Source organism: Anomaloglossus baeobatrachus, chromosome 1, assembly GCF_048569485.1.
Source record: "Anomaloglossus baeobatrachus isolate aAnoBae1 chromosome 1, aAnoBae1.hap1, whole genome shotgun sequence".
Lineage (NCBI taxonomy): Eukaryota > Metazoa > Chordata > Amphibia > Anura > Aromobatidae > Anomaloglossus > Anomaloglossus baeobatrachus.
The window spans coordinates 191,492,636-191,513,560 of NC_134353.1; the positions used below are offsets into that span (position 1 = coordinate 191,492,636).

General features: G+C 45.9%; 1 protein-coding gene across 9 annotated transcripts in view; it reads right to left on the reverse strand.

Annotated features, from left to right (window-relative positions):
• RAPGEF2 (Rap guanine nucleotide exchange factor 2) overlaps window positions 1–20,925 on the reverse strand; it is a 288,204-nt gene that overhangs the window by 110,892 nt on the left and 156,387 nt on the right. The window contains exon 1 of one of the 9 annotated variants that reach the window (XM_075347458.1): window positions 10,570–10,857. The exons of the other annotated variants lie outside the window; for them this stretch is intronic. Coding sequence (XP_075203573.1) covers window positions 10,570–10,604 — 35 coding nt within the window. The 5' untranslated portion in view covers window positions 10,605–10,857. Of the gene's footprint in view, window positions 1–10,569; window positions 10,858–20,925 lie in introns of those variants that run through there. 9 annotated transcript variants of the gene reach the window in all.

Here is a 20,925-nt window from a genome sequence, read left to right on the forward strand (position 1 = left end):
AGAGCTGTACATTGCTTTAGCAGTGTTTATGGTTAATATGAAGTATTCCCACCATAATTATTGACACCAATTAGGAAGGGAAAGACTGACTAAGGCACATTACCAGAGGGGGAAAAAAAATTAAGAAATCTGCTTGAGGGATCCTTTAGTTACCCAATTGCACATTATAATATACCAGTAATTAAAAAAAAAAAAAAAAAACAAAAAAAAACCATTACATCTAGAAATGAGATTTTACAGCACCATGCTGATGGAAATGCTGAGCATAGAAATCCGAATCAGTCAGTAGGTCTGACCCCGATCATCACTGCTCTCAGACGGACGGCTTCTGTAGGGTCTACCTCCCTGCACTCTGCCCAGTATGGAGCTGCCAAAAATCTAACAAACTGGTCAACAACAAACTTACCCGGCTCATAGGAAACCCCCCAAATCCTTCCAAGAAACAGAAAAGAAACCTTTTGCTCAGCACAAGGCTGAGCATGTAAAGCCTGCTTTACACAGTTCAATAGATCTTTCAATCCGTCGTCGGGGTCAAGTTGTAAGTGACGCACATCCGGCATCGTTCGTGATGTATTTGCGTGTGAAACCTACATGCGATCGATATTGAACGAAAATACGGTGATCGCATACACGTCGTTTATTCCTCATACATTGGACGTTTGGTAGTACGAAACTAGTGAATTGTAACGTGTGACATCCCTCATACGATTTTGATGTCTGAGGCTATGTGCGCAGGTGTGCGCTCTGCACCGCAGCTTAAAAAAGGTCTGCTTCAGAGCGCAGCTGAAAAGCTGCGTTCTGAAGCGCCTCACAATGTCTGTCAGTCACTAATCTCTGTCAGTCCGTCACTATCTCTGTCCTCTCTCTCTGTCCATGTCAGTCTATCCCCCTCTCTCATATACTCACCGATCCCCGGCGCTGCACGGCGTTCACACTGCTCCGGCGGCTTTTACTGTTTTGAAAAAGCCGGCCGCCCATTAAACAATCTCCTATTCCCTACTTTCCCCGCCCACCGGCGCCTATGATTGGTTACAGTGAGACACGCCCCCACGCTGAGTGACAGGTGTCACACTGCACCCAATCACAGCAGCCGGTGGGCGTGTCTACACTGTGCAGTGAAATAAATAATTAAATAATTAAAAAAAACGGCGTGCGGTCCCCCCCAATTTTAAAACCAGCCAGATAAAGCCATACGGCTGAAGGCTGGTATTCTCAGGATGGGGAGCTCCACGTTATGGGGAGCCCCCCACCCTAACAATATCAGCCAACAGCCGCCCAGAATTGCCGCATACATTATATGCGACAGTTCTGGGACTGTACCCGGCTCTTCCCGATTTGCCCTGGTGCGTTGGCAAATCGGGGTAATAAGGAGTTATTGGCAGCCCATAGCTGCCACTAAATCCTAGATTAATCATGTCAGGCGTCTATGAGACACCCTCCATGATTAATCTGTAAGTGACAGTAAATAAATACACGCCCGAAAAAATCCTTTATTAGAAATAAAACACATTCCCTGGTTCACCACTTTAATCTGCCCCAAAAAGCCCTCCATGTCTGGCGTACTCCACAGTCCTCCAGCGTCGCATCCAGCGCTGCTGCATGGAGGTGACCAGAGCTGCAGCAGACACAGCCGCTCCGGTCACCTCCACGCAGCTAATGAAGACAGCCGCGCTATCGGCTGAGCTGTCAGTGAGGTTACCCGCTGTCACTGGATCCAGCGGTGGATGCAGCGGTGGCCGCGGGTAACCTCAGTGACAGATCAGCTGATCGCGCTACTCACCGCCGCTCCGGTCAGCAACTGAGGTGAGTAGCGCGATCAGCTGATCTGTCACTGAGGTTACCCGCGGCCACCGCTGCATCCACCGCTGGATCCAGTGACAGCAGGTAACCTCACTGACAGCTCAGCCGATAGTGCGGCTGTCTTCATTAGCTGCGTGGAGGTGACCGGAGCGGCTGTGTCTGCTGCAGCTCTGGTCACCTCCATGCAGCAGCGCTGGATGCGACGCTGGAGGACTGTGGAGTACGCCGGACATGGAGGGCTTTTTGGGGCAGATTAAAGTGGTGAACCAGGGAATGTGTTTGTGTGTTTTATTTCTAATAAAGGATTTTTTCGGGCGTGTGTTTATTTACTGTAATTTACAGATTAATCATGGAGGGTGTCTCATAGACGCCTGACATGATTAATCTAGGACTTATTGGCAGCTATGGGCTGCCAATAACTCCTTATTACCCCGATTTGCCAACGCACCAGGGCAAATCGGGAAGAGCCGGGTACAGTCCCAGAACTGTCGCATATAATGTATGCGGCAATTCTGGGCGGCTGTTGGCTGATATTGTTAGGGTGGGGGGCTCCCCATAACGTGGAGCTCCCCATCCTGAGAATACCAGCCTTCAGCCGTATGGCTTTATCTGGCTGGTTTTAAAATTAGGGGGACCGCACGCCGTTTTTTTTAATTATTTAATTATTTATTTCACTACACAGTGTAGACACGCCCACCGGCTGCTGTGATTGGGTGCAGTGTGACACCTGTCACTCAGCGTGGGGGCGTGTCTCACTGTAACCAATCATAGGCGCCGGTGGGCGGGGAAAGCAGGGAATAGGAGATTGTTTAATGGGCGGCCGGCTTTTTCAAAACAGTAAAAGCCGCCGGAGCAGTGTGAATGCCGTGCAGCGCCAGGGATCGGGGATCGGTGAGTATATGAGAGAGGGGGCTGCTCAATTCACTTACTCAGGAGTTTAGCGGTCACTGGTGAGTCTTCACTGGTGACCGCTAATCAGGACACGACACAGACAGAGCCGCAGCATGACAATGAAGTCGGGTGAGGTTCACCCGAGTTCATTCTGACAGTGCGGCTCTGTCTGTGTCTGCTGTGAACTACCATTCACCGCTGCTACATGGCTGTCTGTGTCTGCTGTCAGCGGCCATGTAGCAGAGCTGAATGGCAGATGACATAGTAAAAACGCATCCCTACACATTACACACGCTTGGCAAGTCAGTAAATAAAAAAAAAAAAAGGGTGCCCAATGCATACGTCACAGAACACATGATCTAAAGGATCGCACACAAAATTGACCAATTTAACATAGGCTACTAACGCACGTGTGACAGAAAATGAACGACCTACGTGCAATCTCATTAGATCGCATATGCGACCTGGGCGTGTCACATCGCATACGAGATCGCAGACCTAATTGTAAGGTGTAAAGCTGGCTTAAGAATAACAAATGCTTCAGTCCAAAGAAATATAGAAAGACAACTTTCTCTCAACAGTAGAGGTCGACCCTAGAGCTCAAAAAGGAAAGGGCAAAGGGCAAGTATCTGACCCCTCAGTGAAAAGAAAGGCCTGAAATACGGCATCTTCTTTCAGCAGGAAATGCTGAGGGCACACATTTATTGAGTTAAGGGCTTGAACTGTGAAAATAGCCCCCAATAAATGGGAATAACCTTCTGACAAAAAAAAAAAGGGTGACTTAGTGTACCGTCACACTTTAGCGACGCTCCAGTGATCTGACCTGGTCAGGATCGCTGGTGCGTCGCTACATGGTCGCTGGTGAGCTGTCAATCAGGCAGATCTCACCAGCGACTAGTGATCAGCCCCCAGCGACGCATGGAAGCGAAGCTGTGCTTGGTAACTAAGGTAAATATTGGGTAACCAAGCGCTTGGTTACCCAATATTTACCTTGGTTACCAGTGCACACCGCTTAGCGCTGGCTCCCTGCACTCGTAGCCAGAGTACACATCGGGTTAATAAGCAAACCGCTGTGCTTATTTACCCGATGTGTACTCCGGCTACGTGTGCAGGGAGCCGCTACTGGCAGCCTGGGAGCGTCGGACGCTAGTAGCCAGGGTAAATATCGGGTAACCAAGCAAAGCATTTCGCTTGGTTACCCGATATTTACCTTGGTTACAGCTTACCGCAGGCTGCCAGAAGCCGGCTCCCTGCACATTCAGATTGTTGCTCTCTCGCTGTCAAACACAGCAATGTGTGCTTCACAGCGGGAGAGCAACATCCAAAAAATGAACCAGCACTGTGTGTAAGATCAGCGATTTCACAGCAGGGGCCAGATCGCTGCTCAGTGTCACACAGAGCAAGATCACTAATGAGGTCACTGCTGCGTCACAAAAACCGTGACTCAGCAGCGATCTCGCTATGTGAGAAGTACCCCTAAGGCTACCTCTGTCCTGTCTGTGGCCACGGTTGGGCCCACGCACTTACAAAGATAGACACTCTAGAACCTGCAAAACAATATATACTGTATGGTATACTTATTTTTCTGTAGAGGCACAATGATCATTGTGTGAACCAGGATTTTGTGTTACACCTATCTTTTCAAGATTGTTGGCGTTTTTCCCCCCACACCACCATCTTGACTTAAAAACAAAAATTAGCAATCTTGCAATTTTTACACTTGTCACTGGGGCTATATTACAGCGAGGTTTCAGCAAGCTCATTATCAGCAGAGACAAGATGACAGATAACACCTCTATATACACAGCTGATAACAGGACTCACCAATCACAACAGGCCATGTCAGGCAGATCCCGCTTCAGATTTGTATACACCAATTAGATACTTCAATACTAAAGATTACCAGTGCTGGTAATATGCCTGACAACAGGAAATTCTACTCTAAAAAGATTGTCATATGGGGGAAAAACACTGCCAAATTTTAGGACAAAATACATTGAACATAACAACAACAATAATAAGGCTGAAGGGATATTTACACTACAAAATAACGAACGAGGGATACTAAAATCACTCATTTCACAATTATTTTGCATTGTAAAAAGGCTGCCAATTACCCAGAGAACAAAAAAACATAAAATTGGAGAAAATCATCTATTGTGCAGCATAATAATAATAATAATAATAAAAAAAAAAATAAAAAATAAACAAAAAAAAAAAATCGCTCTCAGTGTTGAACTGTCCTGTGTTAAAGGGATTCACACTGCTGAGAACCATGGACGCCTATGCGCACCCTCGGCACTCTACGCCTATGCGCACCCTCGGCACTCTACGCCTATGCGCACCCTCGGCACTCTACGCCTATGCGCACCCTCGGCACTCTACGCCTATGCGCACCCTCGGCACTCTACGCCTATGCGCACCCTCGGCACTCTACGCCTATGCGCACCCTCGGCACTCTACGCCTATGCGCACCCTCGGCACTCTACGCCTATGCGCACTGAGCGACCTACGCCTAATGATCACTGAGCGTCCTATGCGCACTGAGCAGTCTACGCCTATGCGCACTGAGCAGTCTACGCCTATGCGCACTGAGCAGTCTACGCCTATGCGCACTGAGCAGTCTACGCCTATGCGCACTGAGCAGTCTACGCCTATGCGCACTGAGCAGTCTACGCCTATGCGCACTGAGCAGTCTACGCCTATGCGCACTGAGCAGTCTACGCCTATGCGCACTGAGCAGTCTACGCCTATGCGCACTGAGCAGTCTACGCCTATGCGCACTGAGCAGTCTACGCCTATGCGCACTGAGCAGTCTACGCCTATGCGCACTGAGCAGTCTACGCCTATGCGCATTGGTTACTTTGGTCTGCCTATTGGTTATATTGTGCTGCGGGTCAGTCCATGTAATGGATCCTATGTGCACAAACACAGTTTAGCATAAGACAGTCTCCTAGATCACACATGAAGATTATTATATGATACATATGTACTGCGTATTATATTTAGAATATAAAGTTTACACTTGTAAGTTTACATTACTTTTTCTTGCAGGTGATAGTGATTGTGTTTTTTTCCATGTGTGCAAAAAATAAATAAATTAAAAAACACAAAAAACCACAGAGGCAGCAACATGTGAATCCAGCCTAAGGCCAATTAGATTAGCTGGAGTGATTAGAAAGGAAGACTCCGCCATCAGACTTCATGGCTGTGGGGGGAGCAGGTTTGAGACCGGATTTTTGGTGTCATTTTCAGATACCAGGAATGTAGTCACACAGCAGTGCGGTGACCGGACTTGTACATTAGCGCTATTCTTTTAGTGGGTTTACCGAATTAAACAAGGGTTTTATAGTTTGTGTGGGTTTTTTTCACAAAATGTAAAAGCTACAGGACAGAATTGGTTATTTCTCCTGAGTATTACTCCATGCATCTCTCAGTATACCCTTCTGCTCCTCGCCGGAGTCCGCATGAGGCAATAAGGCAGCGGCTGGGCGACTGTTCATCTATAAGCATATCCTCGAGTGACCTTTCCTAATTTAAACAGGGTGTGCTCGCTATAGGAGAGGATTCGGAATGAGATAGTTTGTTTCTGCGGAGAGCTCGACAAATCGGTCTAGAAAAGTACAACCATATGTGTCACTTCTGGGGGTCTGTGCTCGCCTCCATACCTCGTACCACTATGCAGAATAATGGAGAAATTCCCCAAACTGCCCATACAAAGTGAAAGCCAGCTATTATGGCTTCCGGTGTTTGTATCTGTACATTGCTTTGTGCAGTTTTGCTTATTCCGACATTTACTATAAACCTTCCCCTCCCCCGCATCTTCCATTAACACATTACACAGCAGTTATCACTATTGTACGCTATAAAATCACCAAATGAAAAGGGTACCACCCCCTGACAATACAGAAAAAGAGACCATCTTTGGTGGTCTGATACCGTGGACACCAATATGTCACCACGTGTGGCCTCAGACATTGCCCTCCACATCAGGACGCAGCTTGTCTGGAGCACATGTAGTATTCTGGGTATTAGAATGATGATGAAGGTTATAGCCGATTTTATGACCATTGACCAGTTTGTTAATCCTCTACCTTACACAATCCGTCCTGAGACGTGACCAGACACTGGCACTATACCATCTTCTCACAGCGCCTCCTTATATAAGAGCAGCAATAGCGCAGGGTGAAGACACACTTACATAATGAATAAGGCTAAGACGTCTTCTTACCACGTCTTCGAGGAGAACGACGTATGTGATTTGCTGCAGGCACAACACAATGACATAACCGGCTGCGTTCACCCGGCATTCATGGGACCTGAACACTTGTGACATTGTTTTATATATCCAAGACTGAATTGGAGGAAGTTTTCAAACTTCTTGTCACATGTATAATGAACGGAACACCACAAGTAGTCAGCCATTCACAAGCCCAGGGGCTGAAAGCGGTTTGCTCAGCGGCTATACACGCCATCCCTACCGGTTAAAGGGGCTCTCTGTCACCAGGATTTTGCTACTTACAGGGTTACCTGGGTCCTAAGTTTGTCGTTTTGCTTTTTTGTTTCCTGTTGGGCTAAGAACTTATGAGCAAGTAGTTGCTAACTACCTGCCTGCTCTGCCCTGTGAAGATCTGTCCCGGCTCAGTGCGGTGACGGACCACTCCTGATTGAGAGTCTTTTGCGTCTGGTGACAAGACGTTGAAAAAGCAGCTCCTCCTTTTCTGATCTATTGATGGGGCATCACTGCAGATGTCGTGCTGATTGACAGCCGGCTCCCCGCTTACTAATTGCAGGGAGCCAGCTGTCATTCATTATTATGTTGGCAGTGACACCTCATCGATAGAAGAAGAGCTGATCTGTTGATGTGTGGTCAAAAGAAGTAGGAGAGTCGCACCCTGAGCCAGGAGAGATCTTGGCAGGGGCAGAACTGTCAGGTAGATCGCAAGGTCATAGCACCGTAGGAATATAAAACCCCCAAGTCCCAAATAACCCCTTTGATCTGAGAGCAGCATAATGTAGTAAAATGTACTTTTGTGGTCTTTCTGATGAGGCATGGTGCTTTATTTTGTTCTCGTTACACTGCTTGGACCAATTCTGGAGGAATGTCCCACTAGCAGTTCCCCTGATCATATGCCCTTGTTTGCATTCTGTATTTTCAGAAAAGTCTTATGAGCATGGGCATAGTCTAGCTCCGTAATTATGGGGCTCCTATTGTAGTGTATGGAATCTCACTTCTGACTTTGTATGTCTGGGATCTTTCTGCTGGATTCCATTATGAATTAAAAGAAATGTTTAGGATAAAAAAAAAAAAAAACGTCAACGAGGAGACGCCGTTATGTAATAAAAGTGGTACTGGTTTATGGTACAAGACCACCAAAGCCAGTGATTGGCTGCACTGGTGTGTGCGATCGGCTGCAGCCAAAGCAACAATCAGGGTGCACAAGTGAGGAGAAGGATTTAACATGCTCATTTTCTTATTTTATGGCACCCCCTTGTCCTGTTGGCCTATTTCTTGATCCCAGGCAACCTCTTTAATTTCAGATTCCCAGTGGTGGTGAATGGTCAGCCCCATGTACTTCACAACGTGTGTGAACAAGTCCTTACTTCACTTCCGAACTCCTCAAACAAGACACAACGCTCATTCTGAAGCTTTCAAAGTCACCTAAACCTGTATCAGTCAATCCTAAAAGTAATTAGGACGTAATCGGTCAGCAAATATCCGACTGTGGTCTCTGCAGTGACAAATGGGAAGACAGGAGTGGATCCAACAAAGAAGTGAAGATTCACTGGGGAAAATCAATAGGGTTCTCCGTGTCCCTTCCCTGAATGCCGTCCTCCACACTTCACGGTGACTGGCAGCAGCGGCCCTACCCTCCATACAAGACACAACAAGCCGCACCATCAAGGGAAGGTTGATAAAGAGTGATTCAAAGAGGAAATCCTCTCCGAGCGGCTGCGGATGGCTTCTTTCTCAATGTTGTCTGTGCCTCATACATCCTGCAATATAAGGCTCGGCACATTTAGCATTTGGGGGCATTTTAGCCGCTTCGCTGTATTCCCCACTTCAGCAGGCTGGTTTTACATTGAAGTTAATAGACATGTGAAGATCCCAGTCACAGGCGTTTATTGGGCCAATGAGGTTTGGTTTTTTGGGGGTTTTTTTTAACCCTCGGTGTTCCAATACACATTTTGTTCTAGTGCTACAGTCACGGCCACATGGGTTCTACTTTCAGCATGCCCCTGATCTTTGATGAGGGACCGTGGCCACGTGTGCCGCTGTATAAGCACACGGTCACACCCATCTGGGGGCGCATGTTCTGTCGATTGCCCCAAATCTTCCTAAATAATATCATCATCTTCTAAAATACTGAGGATCTACTGACTCTTGACAGAAACCCCAAATGCATTTTTTTTCATTGCATCCACACACAAATACTCGTTTGGTTATCCATGGCCCCCGAGTGGATATGAAAAATCAGTAAGAATAAAGTAGTCAGGACAAGAGCTGAGCAGTGAGCCGGCAGACGTCCATTCCCAGCATGCTTGGCTTCCAGAAAGCGTAAAGTCAACAGGTAGTCATGTAGACTAGCAGGGCGCTGGCAATCTTATCTTGTAGCTGGACACAGTCCATCTGAGCAGTGCTCTGCAGCATCATCACTATAGTACGGTAGTACTTGGCCGAGCGGCTTTCAACCAATCCACAATCAATCCATGAAAAGCAGCAGTGAAAGCAAGAAACGCACTCAACGTTCTGTGTTCAACTACATTATCCTGCTTAATGTAAACCCTGGAAGGCTCGGGCCTAGGCCTTCACCTATGGCCTGGAAGAGCAAAGCTACTGGAAGAGTTGTCCAAGCTCTAAGTCTGCAGTCAATGTGTGACTTCTGAAGGGTGACAACAGGTGGTGCGCACACACTGTCCCGATTCCCTGGTACTGCCAATCCAAGCAGGTGGTCACGTGTCCGCAGGCGTATGATTTGGATACATGTGGTCACATGACCTTCTGCTTACAGTGGTAATACTAGGAAATCGCGACAGTGTGCGCACCACTTGCTGACCACACCTAATACATTTGAAGAGGTGTTAGGAAATCCTTCAAAATACATACATATTATTGTATATACACACATTATATATATATATATATATATATATATATATATATATATATATATATATATATATATATACACACACACACACACACATATCCGCGTGCGTACGTACATACAGACGCGCACGTACTCGCATACATATACATGCTCACCTACATATACACACACTTGAGAGAGGCTCATTCTCTAAAGCAGAAAAGTTGCAGATATAAGATAAAACACCCCCACTTTTGCATTTTACATATACATATTAGCGTTCTTGCCTCATAGGTGCACTGTCAAGAGGTCAGAGATCAACAATATGGCTGCACCTAATCATACTTGGAGTGAAGATAATAAATCACAAACCAATACTGAGAAAACAGTAACTATGGCAAGGCAAGGGTGCAATCCGCAGAAAACGATGCTAGGAAAACCTGCAAGCTCTTGTTTTCAAGCAGACTATTTGTAAATCGATGAATGAGGCTCTGAAAATCCCATTCACATGCATTACACTATAGTTTGCCATGGATGTTTGGTATGGAACATCTACAGCAAGTGTGAACACAGCCTAAAGAGAGCCAAGCGTGCAGATTCCTGAAAGGAGTGTACTAGAAGTCCAGATGTGGCATTAAAAAGAGAATCTCATTACATAAACTGACACCAAAAGGACCATCCTAAAATCTGAAAGCTTATACAATCGAAAGCTAAATACACAATGGCATTCATTGTACGGCTGACAGTCCACAAGTAGCTACCTATATAATAGGCGGATTGTACTCACCCGTCTAGGTACTTTACAGCTGTAGGGTATTTCATTAACCCCTAAAATTCTGTTCAAACACGAAAACAAAAAGTTCTTCCACTAATTCACAATCCAAGTTGGGTTAAATCCTCAGAGGGGACCTGGCTACCAACATTATTGGGTCAGCAGCCACACAACCCAGGGTGGAGGTGGGTGTCCTACGGGAAGGCTTCACTAGACAAGTTCTCAGAGTGCTTGTTGTGTCTGGAGAAGACTACGAATGATTTCCATGCGAGAATTAAAAGGAGGAAATATCAGACACTGCTTGCAAATCAGCTGGAACAAACATCCAACCCAAGCCCTTCCTTCATAGCCGGCCAAGCTGGATCCCAGAGAACTAGAGCGGAGGGCAGCCAAGTCTCCCAGAGGTGACGGATCCAGGAACATGGAAGTGCTCCCCACTTTCTGACAGAACACCAAGCCAGCCTCACAGATAGTGAAAGGTCTGGATTCCCACACTGTATGCAAATGTTCCCACAGACAGCAGGGCGGTGCTGGTGTGGAGTCACTCCTGGAGTAATCCAGAAGCCACCACTGGCCAGGCTGTCACCACTGCTCCCTTGTTCAGGGCCTCCCATTTCACATTCCTCCTTTGCACGTCAGCTAAAGTCCGGAATGTCACTTCTCAGGCCTGGAATGTAACTGGTTCATCACCAGCGTTAATGGAATCTGTGCGCCCCCAGCCCCCGCTCACTGGGACATGGGAGCAGGAGGGGGAATCTACTTAGCACTTCTGTCTGGAGGAACCTGGAGCTGTTCACACACCTGTGGCAGAGGTGCTACTGGAGCTGCCAGTCATTAACCCTCCTCTGCCAGGTATCTCATCTCTGCCACAGGATCTCAGCAGCAGGGTTGCCAACTTGACTAGCTATTTTTTATGGACGGCTTATAAAAAAAAGTCACAGCCAGACAGTTTTTTCGGACACATTGTAAAATCATAATAAATCATTATGTGATAAGTGACCCATGTCTACAGCCCATCATTCTGACGTGAGAACATCGGCCACATTCACTGTAAAATGATAATACAATAAAAAAAGAATTTGTAGAAATGTCTTCAGCTTCAAAAAATCACGGATAACTTGACGTTTTACGGACGGGACAAAAAAAAAAATGGCCCTATTCTTATTGACTGTCCTGGAATTTCTGCACGGTTGACAATCCTGATCATGAGCGGCAGGAATGTATAGCGGAGCGGGTACTGAACGAGCCAGCGCCAGGCCTGAAGAACCAGAAACACACTGCGGAGGGAACAGTGCAGGTCTCACATTAGGCCAGGGATTGTCACAGCTTATCCTTGGACTTTTTAGAAAGCTTTGTCCCCCTATCAGGCCAAGTTCACACACTGCGGTTTTTTGACGCTACTTTTTGTGCGGCAAAAAACGCACAAAAATGCACCCGCGGCAAAAACCGGTGCGGTTTTTGCTTACTACATTTTTATGCGTTTTTTTTTATCAGTGAACAATGCCCATAAAGACTGTTGAAAAAAAAAAAAAAAGAAGAAAAAAGGTCTGATGTCATTTCCTTCTTCGATATGTTCTTCATTCTCCACTAGTGTATGCAGGAGAGCAGACAGCTGCAGAACTACAAGGCTCAGCATGCTCCTTCCAGGACTGTATGCTGGAGGGAGAGTCAGGGGGAGCAGACCTACAAGGCTCAGCATACTCCATCCAGGACTGTATGCAGGATTTCTTTGCCCCCCCAAAAAATGACGTGGGCTTCGCCATACTTTTCTATGCTAGCCGGATACAGCAGGCAGGTATGGACTGCCCCCAACCCCCAGCTGCCTATTTGTACTCGGCTGGGAACCAAAAATATAGGGAAGCCCTTTTTTTTTTTAAATTAATTAATTATTTCATGAATTTCATTAAATAATTTAAAAAAAAAAAAAATGACGTGGGCTTAGCCCAATTTTTGAGTCCAGCCAGGTACAACTAGGCAGCTGAAGATTGGAATCCGCAATGCAGGGTGCTCAAGCTTTCTGGGCACCCCTGCTGCGAATTGCAATCCGCAGCCACCCCACTTCCAGCTGCCCTGATGCCGGGTGGCTCGCTGGGTAATAATGGGGTTAGGGCTAGCTGTGTATTATCAGCTGGCCCTAAGCCCGAAATTCATGGTGTCACGCCAATATTAGACATGGCCACCATAAATTTCTAGTAAAGAAAAAAAAACAAAACACACAGAAAAATATTTTTATTAGAAATGAAACAACACAATTAGTGACTCCATCTTTATTGAAATAAAGAACCCCCCTCCGCAGTAATCCTGGGTCAAGGGTCCCGCGTCGTCTAATCCAGATCCAATATCATCTGATCGTTTCCTGGAAGGCAAAGCGATCAGATGATGTGTCAGGTTCAAGGGCCTGAATCACATCACATCACACAGCAGCTGATTGTATAAACGGCTTTTATACAATCAGCTGATGCATCAGTGCAAAAAATAAATAAATAAATAACTACACACTTCTGTGCAGCATCGGACTGACTACCAGAGGAATCTCCAGTAATGCCAGGCCTGGATTCAGGTACCTGCACTGCACTCCAGAGCTCTCACCGAGACAGTCTGCAGCTGTCATGAACTCACTGCAAGCGCCGGGGAATCAGTCACTCAGCACTCGCTCGCGGTACAGTCTAGGCTGATGTATCAGTGCAAGAAAAAAAAAACCAACAACTACACACGTCCGTGCTGACTCCCGTCCGACCGCTGCAGGTGCTGCTGACTCCCGTCCGACCGCTGCAGGTGCTGCCGTTAATCAGCTGATGAAGCCTCCTGACGGCATCAGCTGATAGCCAGCCGGGCGGTAAAAATCCGGCGTCCCCGCGAGACTTATGATCAGCTGATGCGTCAGGTGACCGCATTAGGTGATCTCCGCCAGGTCCTCACCGCCAAGTCCTGCAGCTACCGTCACACAGAGCGAGCAGGGGTGGCAGTACCGGGAAGAGGAACTGGGAGCGGACATTGCACCGGGAGTCTGCAGACAGGTGAGTATGACATTTTTCTACTGTTCACTTTTGATTTAGCAGCCGCTTCCACCTCCTGCACGGGAGCGGACATGGCACCGGGCGGGAAACGGAAGCAGCGGTGCCGGTACTGGGAGGATTCATGCTTCTGTGTTTACTGACAGAAGGAATCCTCTCCCTGTACATGTCACTTTACTACCCACCCCTTGCGTTTATAGCTGCGTTTTTAGTCATAGAAACGCATTAAAACGCAGCTATATTTGCAATTTGCGGTTTTCATTGCGTTTTTGAACATCTCATTGAACTCATTGGGTGGAAAATGCAGAGAAAAACGCAAAACTAATTGACATGCTGCGTTTTTGTGGGCACCACAAAAACGCAGCTAAAAAAACGCTGTGTGCAGACAGCAAAAATGAAAACTCAGACTTTGCTGGTGAAGCAAAGTCATGCAGTTTTCTGAGCAAAAATGCACCGAAAAACGTGCAAAAACGCCGCGAAAAACACACTGTGTGAACTTACCCTTAACGTCAATGTGAAAAGCGCAAGACCTTTCAGGAACAGAAAGCATTATTCTTACCTTACTTGTGCAAACTGCAAGCAGATAAGGTCACAGAGGCGAACAGAACATTTCTGCAACCTGTGCAGCCCCATAGTGGCCCAAGAGGTAAGGAGCCCACTGTAACCTCCAAAGCATCTTCAGACTCAAAGGACAGGAAAGGGCCCATATACTATATGGTATTCTTACACAGGTTTCCTCTTCTGTCTGTGTCAGTGAAGGGAAAAATGGTGTCTTACATCATGGGGATCTGACTATATGAGATGTTTTTTAATGCAACTGCATGGATATAGGCGATCCACTGTACCCAAAATATTCTAATCACCAGTCCAAGAAGTCCACTGGCCACAAATGGGGCTATAGCTCCTAAACATGTAGGTGCAGTACAACTCCTACAATTTATCATAATTCTCTTTGTCTCATGGCCAGTGTGAACATGGTCTCACAAGTTCCATGTATACCATCTCATACTCCGGCTCACTTTTTTGTATTCAGTACAAACAGGGAGTGGCCCCCTTCTCAGCGAGCTGGACATTTCATTCTGTGAATCCCCCTGACTGCGTGTGTCCTGTTGGGACCCGGTCGCTCTCAGCCCTTAGCCATATTGAGGCCTATTTTAGACCCATGGTAAGGTTTTAATATTAGAGAGTGTAGGTACTATCCCAACTGGGTACACCTTGGCGTTGGTGGGATAGCTTTATGCTTTTTTTGATCAAAAACAGTGTTTACTAAGTACCCTATGTTTATATGCACTATGCTTTTATTTAGTTACAGCAGGGTATGTTTTCACAATTTTTTCCTTGGTTTCTCTTTGTCTCATGGCCAGTGTGAACATGGTCTCACAAGTTCCATGTATACCATCTCATACTCCGGCTCACTTTTTTGTTTTTAATTTATCATAAAAGCGAGTACATCAATCATATTTCTGTAAATATCTCTTTTCATGGGACGACACTTTGATATACACTGACTACTGTACATTGTATCAGTGTACAAATGGACCTCTAATCTCAACACCCAGCCATTAATGTCCAAACCACTGAGGGAGGAGGGGGGGTGTTAGTCAGCCTATCAGTGCTCAGACCATACGCCGCACACTGCATCAAATTGGTTGGTTTGCATAATTGTCATCCCAGAAGGAAGCCTCTGGATTACTGGTGAAATGTCCTGTGCTCAGATGAGACCAAGGAGAAACTTATTTGGTTCAGATGGTATCAAGCATGTATGGAAGCAACCTATGGTGGCAACCTGGTGAGGATTAGAAAGACATATGTCTTACCTACAGTCAAGCATCGTACTGGAAGTGTCATGATTTGGGGCTACATTAGCGACTGCCGGCTGTAGGGAGCTACAGTTTGATAAAACTGTAAATGCCAACACATACTGTGACATACTGAAGCAGAACATGATCCCCTCCCTTCAGAAACTGGGTTGCAGGGCAGCATTCCAACACGCTAATGACCCCAAACACCCCTCCAAGACTATCACTGCCTTGCTAAAGAAACTGAGGGTAAAGGTGTTGCACTGGCCAAGCATCTCCAGACCTAAACCCTATTGAGCATCTGTGGGGTCTCCTCAAATGGAATGTGGAATAGCGCAAGGTCTCCAACATCCACCAGCTCCGTGATGTCATCATGGAGGATGGAAGAGGATCCAGCGGCTCCTGTGAAGCTCTAGTGAACTCCATGGTGGCCTCACAAAGCATTTATACTTTGAGCACTATTTTGCTATTTTCACTTAGGGGTGTACTCACTGTTGTTACCAGTAGTTTAGACATTAATGGCTGGGTGTTGAGTTATTTAGAGGGCACACCAAATTCACACTGTTATATAAACTGTACACTGACTACTGTACATTGTATCAAAGTGTCATATCTTCAGCATTGTCCCATGAAAAGATATAATAAAATGTTCACAAAAATATGGAGGCGTGTACTCACTTGTGATATACTGTATATTATGGAACTGTCAGTCTTAGTTAGGACCAAGGTAACAGTAATCACTGGGCAACTACTGTACAGTATATGGACATCAGCAATGAAGACACATTTTTGATTCAAACTGTTTCAATACTAAGCGTATTGGTAATATCTGCATCCGCCATAGACACAGAGCTTCTATATCTATTACTATGGTGTTTAATGATAGATTTAAGGCAAAGTATTGGCCATCCAGATCTTACATATAATGCACGTTTAACTATATATAGGAGTAATCCAATTAGACTACCCCCCATCTGAGTAACGTCGGAGCCTCTTAAGTGCAGCCTCACAATATAATACAGGGGGAGATAAGGTGGGACCTGAGCCATCCCGACACCAAACCGCATCTCCATAGATAACATTCTTGTTGTATCTGATCATCGGAATATGCAGGGACACGTCTGGCCACATACAGTCCCACCACTGCCTGGAAGACACACTTGGCCTGCTCATACTACTGGTATAAAACATTTCATTATGCATTGCTCAACAGAAGCATCTGCACAAGACACATAAGTAACCTGCTCCCTGCAGCCACTACTCCCTGCCCGACAGGCTCCCCTGCAGCCACTGCTCCCTGCCCAGCAGGGCTCCCCTACAGCCACTACTCCCTGCCCAGCAGGGCTCCCCTGCACCCAGTGGTCCCGGCCCAGCAGGGCTCCCCTGCACCCACTACTCCTTGCCCGACAGGCTGCCCTGCAGCCACTACTCCCTGCCCAGCAGGGCTCCCCTGCAGCCACTGCTCCCTGCCCAGCAGGGCTCCCCTGCAGCCACTGCTCCCTGCCCAGCAGGGCTCCCCTGCAGCCACTGCTCCCTGCCCAGCAGGGCTCCCCTGCAGCCACTGCTCCCTGCCCAGCAGGGCTCCCCTGCAGCCACTGCTCCCTGCCCAGCAGGGCTCCCCTGCAGCCACTGCTCCCTGCCCAGCAGGGCTCCCCTGCAGCCACTGCTCACAGCCCAGTAGGCTCCTCTGCAGTGTCCATCAATGAGCATCTGCTGCATACTCTGTGTATAATATACAACTAGCAGGACTGGAAACTTTGGGTAGGGGCACTAATGTCCACATCGGTGCAGCTTTAGAGAGCCATTCCCCAAATCATCATGTGTTCACAAGCAAAATAAAAGTGTAAAAGAGAAAAGACGTCTTCTCTTCGTATTCCTGTCTCTATAAGCATGGTAATGTTATTATAGGAACCACTCCCTAAAAATGCATAAAAAAAAAATCTTCAATGTAAAAGTGGCGTTTCCAGGGCTTTTGCTTTACTACACATTTGGCTTATATATTGACTGCCAAAACGAGAATGGATGTGATCAGATGAAATTAGGAAAACTATTGTTTCGGAGAACTTGCCCCTCCTTATGTCTGGCATGACGCTGCTCTATGGTCACACGCAGAATCATATGAGGCTCAGGCCACGTCTCACAAGATCAGTACACATATCTGCTTCCTATTATCTACAGATATTGGCCACAGGTGGTCCTAACTGGAACATGGGACCTTCATGGCCTGTCAATAGGTTGCATCATAAACGTAGCAGACCTAAGGAAGCTGCCATACACAGACAGACGTCGGCCAAACCCACCAATATCGACAGGCTTGGCCGACACTTGGGAGGAAAGATGTTGATCAGGAATATCTGATCTTTGATTCCCGATTGCTTAGTTCTCCCAAAGATAAGTCGCCCGCAGAGATGGCCGTAGGTGGCTCTCTCATATGGGCGCTCGGCCAAATGAGTGTTCCTGTGTATGGGAGCCGAGGTGGCTATGAGCTAAATGGGAGTTTGGCCGGTTTAAGGCTAGAATTACATTTCTACAGCACATTCTGCAGCACATAAGTATTCAGACATATATGGCAGCGTATCCATAGACTGAAAATGGGGAAGATCTAATAAATATGCGCTTTTGACTATATATTGTCAGGTTAACATGATATGCACATTTAAAACCATATTGGGGAAGTCCGTTTTTTATAAAAAAAAAAAAATATATATATGTTTGCCAATACTTGCAGTGTTTTTGTAGTGCTTTTCATGTATTCAACTATATTGGCAAAAAAACTATGTAACAAAAAAAAAAATGCACATTAAAACACCATAAAAATGTGTGGATTGTATGCAACCTTTTTTTAGGACACGTTTCTGATGTAGCACACTGATATGCTTATGATTTTTATAAGGGGCTGCTAAGTCTTTGGCTTTACCCAGAAAGAAACGAGATAGGATGATGAAACTTTACATTTATTCCACATACTCTCCACTGATGTCATCACACTCCTTAAAAATCGGTATTCCCAGTTCTGTAAGACTAACAAAAAGAAGGATTTTGGTTGTGCCTCAAACCAGGCATCAGTAGCAGCCATGGCATCAGAAATGGTGTGAAATTTGGTACCCTTGAGGTGCTCAACCAGTTGGAAGCCCAGCTCTTCCAGTTTTGCCGTGGTCGCTTGTGCAGTGTGAGCGGAGACGTTGTCTTGCAGGAACAAGATTCCTTTGGACAGCTTGCCGCACCTTTTGGTCTTCAGAGCTGCCTTCAATTGGTCCAAAAGTTCAATGTAATACCTTGCATTGATGGTGGAACCCTTTTGAAGGTAGTCCACTAGCAGCACACCCTCCTTATCCCAGAACACAGACGCCAACACCTTAGTGGATGATTTTTGCACCCTGAACTTCTTTGGACAAGGAAAACCACTGTGCCTCCACTCTTGACTACTCCTTATTTTCAGGGTCATACAAATAAATTCAGGTCTCATCCATAGTGACCAGTCGATTCAGGAAGCTCTCATCAGTCCGGAAATGCTGACAAATGGACCGGGAAGCTTTCACTCGCATGCTTCTCTGTCTGGTCTGTTGTCAAACATTTGGGACCCACTTTGCAGATAGCTTCCTCATGTCCAAATGTTCATGGATAATCACACAAACATGTTCATGGGAAATCCTCATGATGCCTGCTATTGCTTTAGCTAAAATTCGGCGATTCTCCAGTATGAGGTTGTGCACAGCATCGATGATCTCCGGAACGACAACCACTCTCGGTCGTCCAGGACGTTCCTCATCATTGGTGCTGAAGTGGCCCATTTTAAATTTGGGAACCCAGTTCTTAACTGTGGAATATGAAGTGCATTGATCCTCCCAATGTCTGTGACATATCACCATGAATATCCTTCGCAGACTTTCCTTGCAGAAACAAGAAATTTATCCCTCCTCTGCTCTCAGTTGCTGTGAATATTGCATTAGACTCCGCCATTTTGTTTTCCCGTGTGCGTAAAACACTATTGCCATAAGCAACAAACACAAAATTTTGAAGACATATTAGACACATAAGCCTTTCATGTGATGTAACATTCGTTACCATAGAAACAAAAAAAAGATCACAAAGCCAAAGACTTATCAGCAGCCCCTCTTAGATCGGTGGGGTCCAGGTGATAAAACCCCACCAGCCACTGACACAAGGGGGTAGAAGAGCTCAACTGTGTGGATCCAAATTAAAATCTATTACTAGGAACTTGCTTCCTGATAATCGGCAATCACCCAACAAGCAAAATGCACAATTGAGAGGTTAAATGATTTTTAATCTGGTTTAAAAAAAAAAAAAAAAAAATTGTTCCCGCCAACACATTGTGTAAAGTAAATGTGATACCGAAAACAATGTCTGTGCACGGATCACCAATCATGGAGTATTCCAGCCTGACTTCAGGAAACACTCCTTCCTAGCGGAAATTAGAATGGATTTTTATTCCCGAAACATTTTTTGCAGCCTTTTGATTGGTTAGTCCCTAGTTTGGAGTCTTTTCCCATTAGGAGCCGCTTCCAAGAAGTGACCTTCGCTTTCTTTTTTCCCCCACAAGTGAGCTTATAAAACCTCAAGTGGAAATAAACGCTCAGAAAAAACTCAACATATGTACAGCAAAAGTGATTTTATTAAATAAATAAATAATAAATAAATTAAAAATAAATTATAAAAAAAATGAGAAAAAAAGCCAGCATTTTTATGCAATTTTCAGGTATTTCTCAAAACAGTCAAAAAACTGACCCTACAGTTGTTTAAACACAAGCAGGGAAGTTGCCCATGACTGGCGCTAATTGCCGACTTGGCAAGTAAGATAGTTAGATCTGCAATGCTTTTGGAGAAGGATTGCCACAATGTGGGAGAGATGGCCATCAATCAAACAAGCCTTGGGCCAGAAGCTATCACATGTGAATAACAGCCTACACGCAGGGATACGAACAATGGCACCATTCAGGGCAGGCTGAACAATAGATACCTGTTTTATTGCTTGTGGTAGAGGGAGGCAGAGCGCTCCAATCCTCCATTGTTCGGCACAGCCTGATTATCTGAATGACATGTAAATACAGGATATAATGGACCCCAGATTCCCAATCCACCTGCACAGGTAACAATGAAAATGTAGGAGGGAGCTCAGGCAATAGAGTCAGATTATCAGTCATTAGCCACATATTGCCGGGAACGGCTGGGGTGGGCTACTAAAGAAAACCATACAACTATGCGCTCATTTCACTTTATGTAGCTCATTCATTGAAAAATGCTCTTTATATGCAGAAATCCCTGAAAAAATATAGTATTAGTGGCTGATTATCTCACAGCTAGTAATAGACACTGAAAAGCCCAGAAGCAGATGTGGTTTGAGCTTTATAAAGCTAAAACTTCTGAGCACCGGCATTATGGATCTATAGGAGTCCACGTGCCGAAGAAGTAACGAAGGTGATTGGTCACCATTATTAAACACCATGACAAATATAGTTAGTGTCTACACATCGCACCTCTGATGAAGGGTACGAGCAGATTCACACATGTGGGGTCCCCGTGTAGAGCGAGCCACCAAA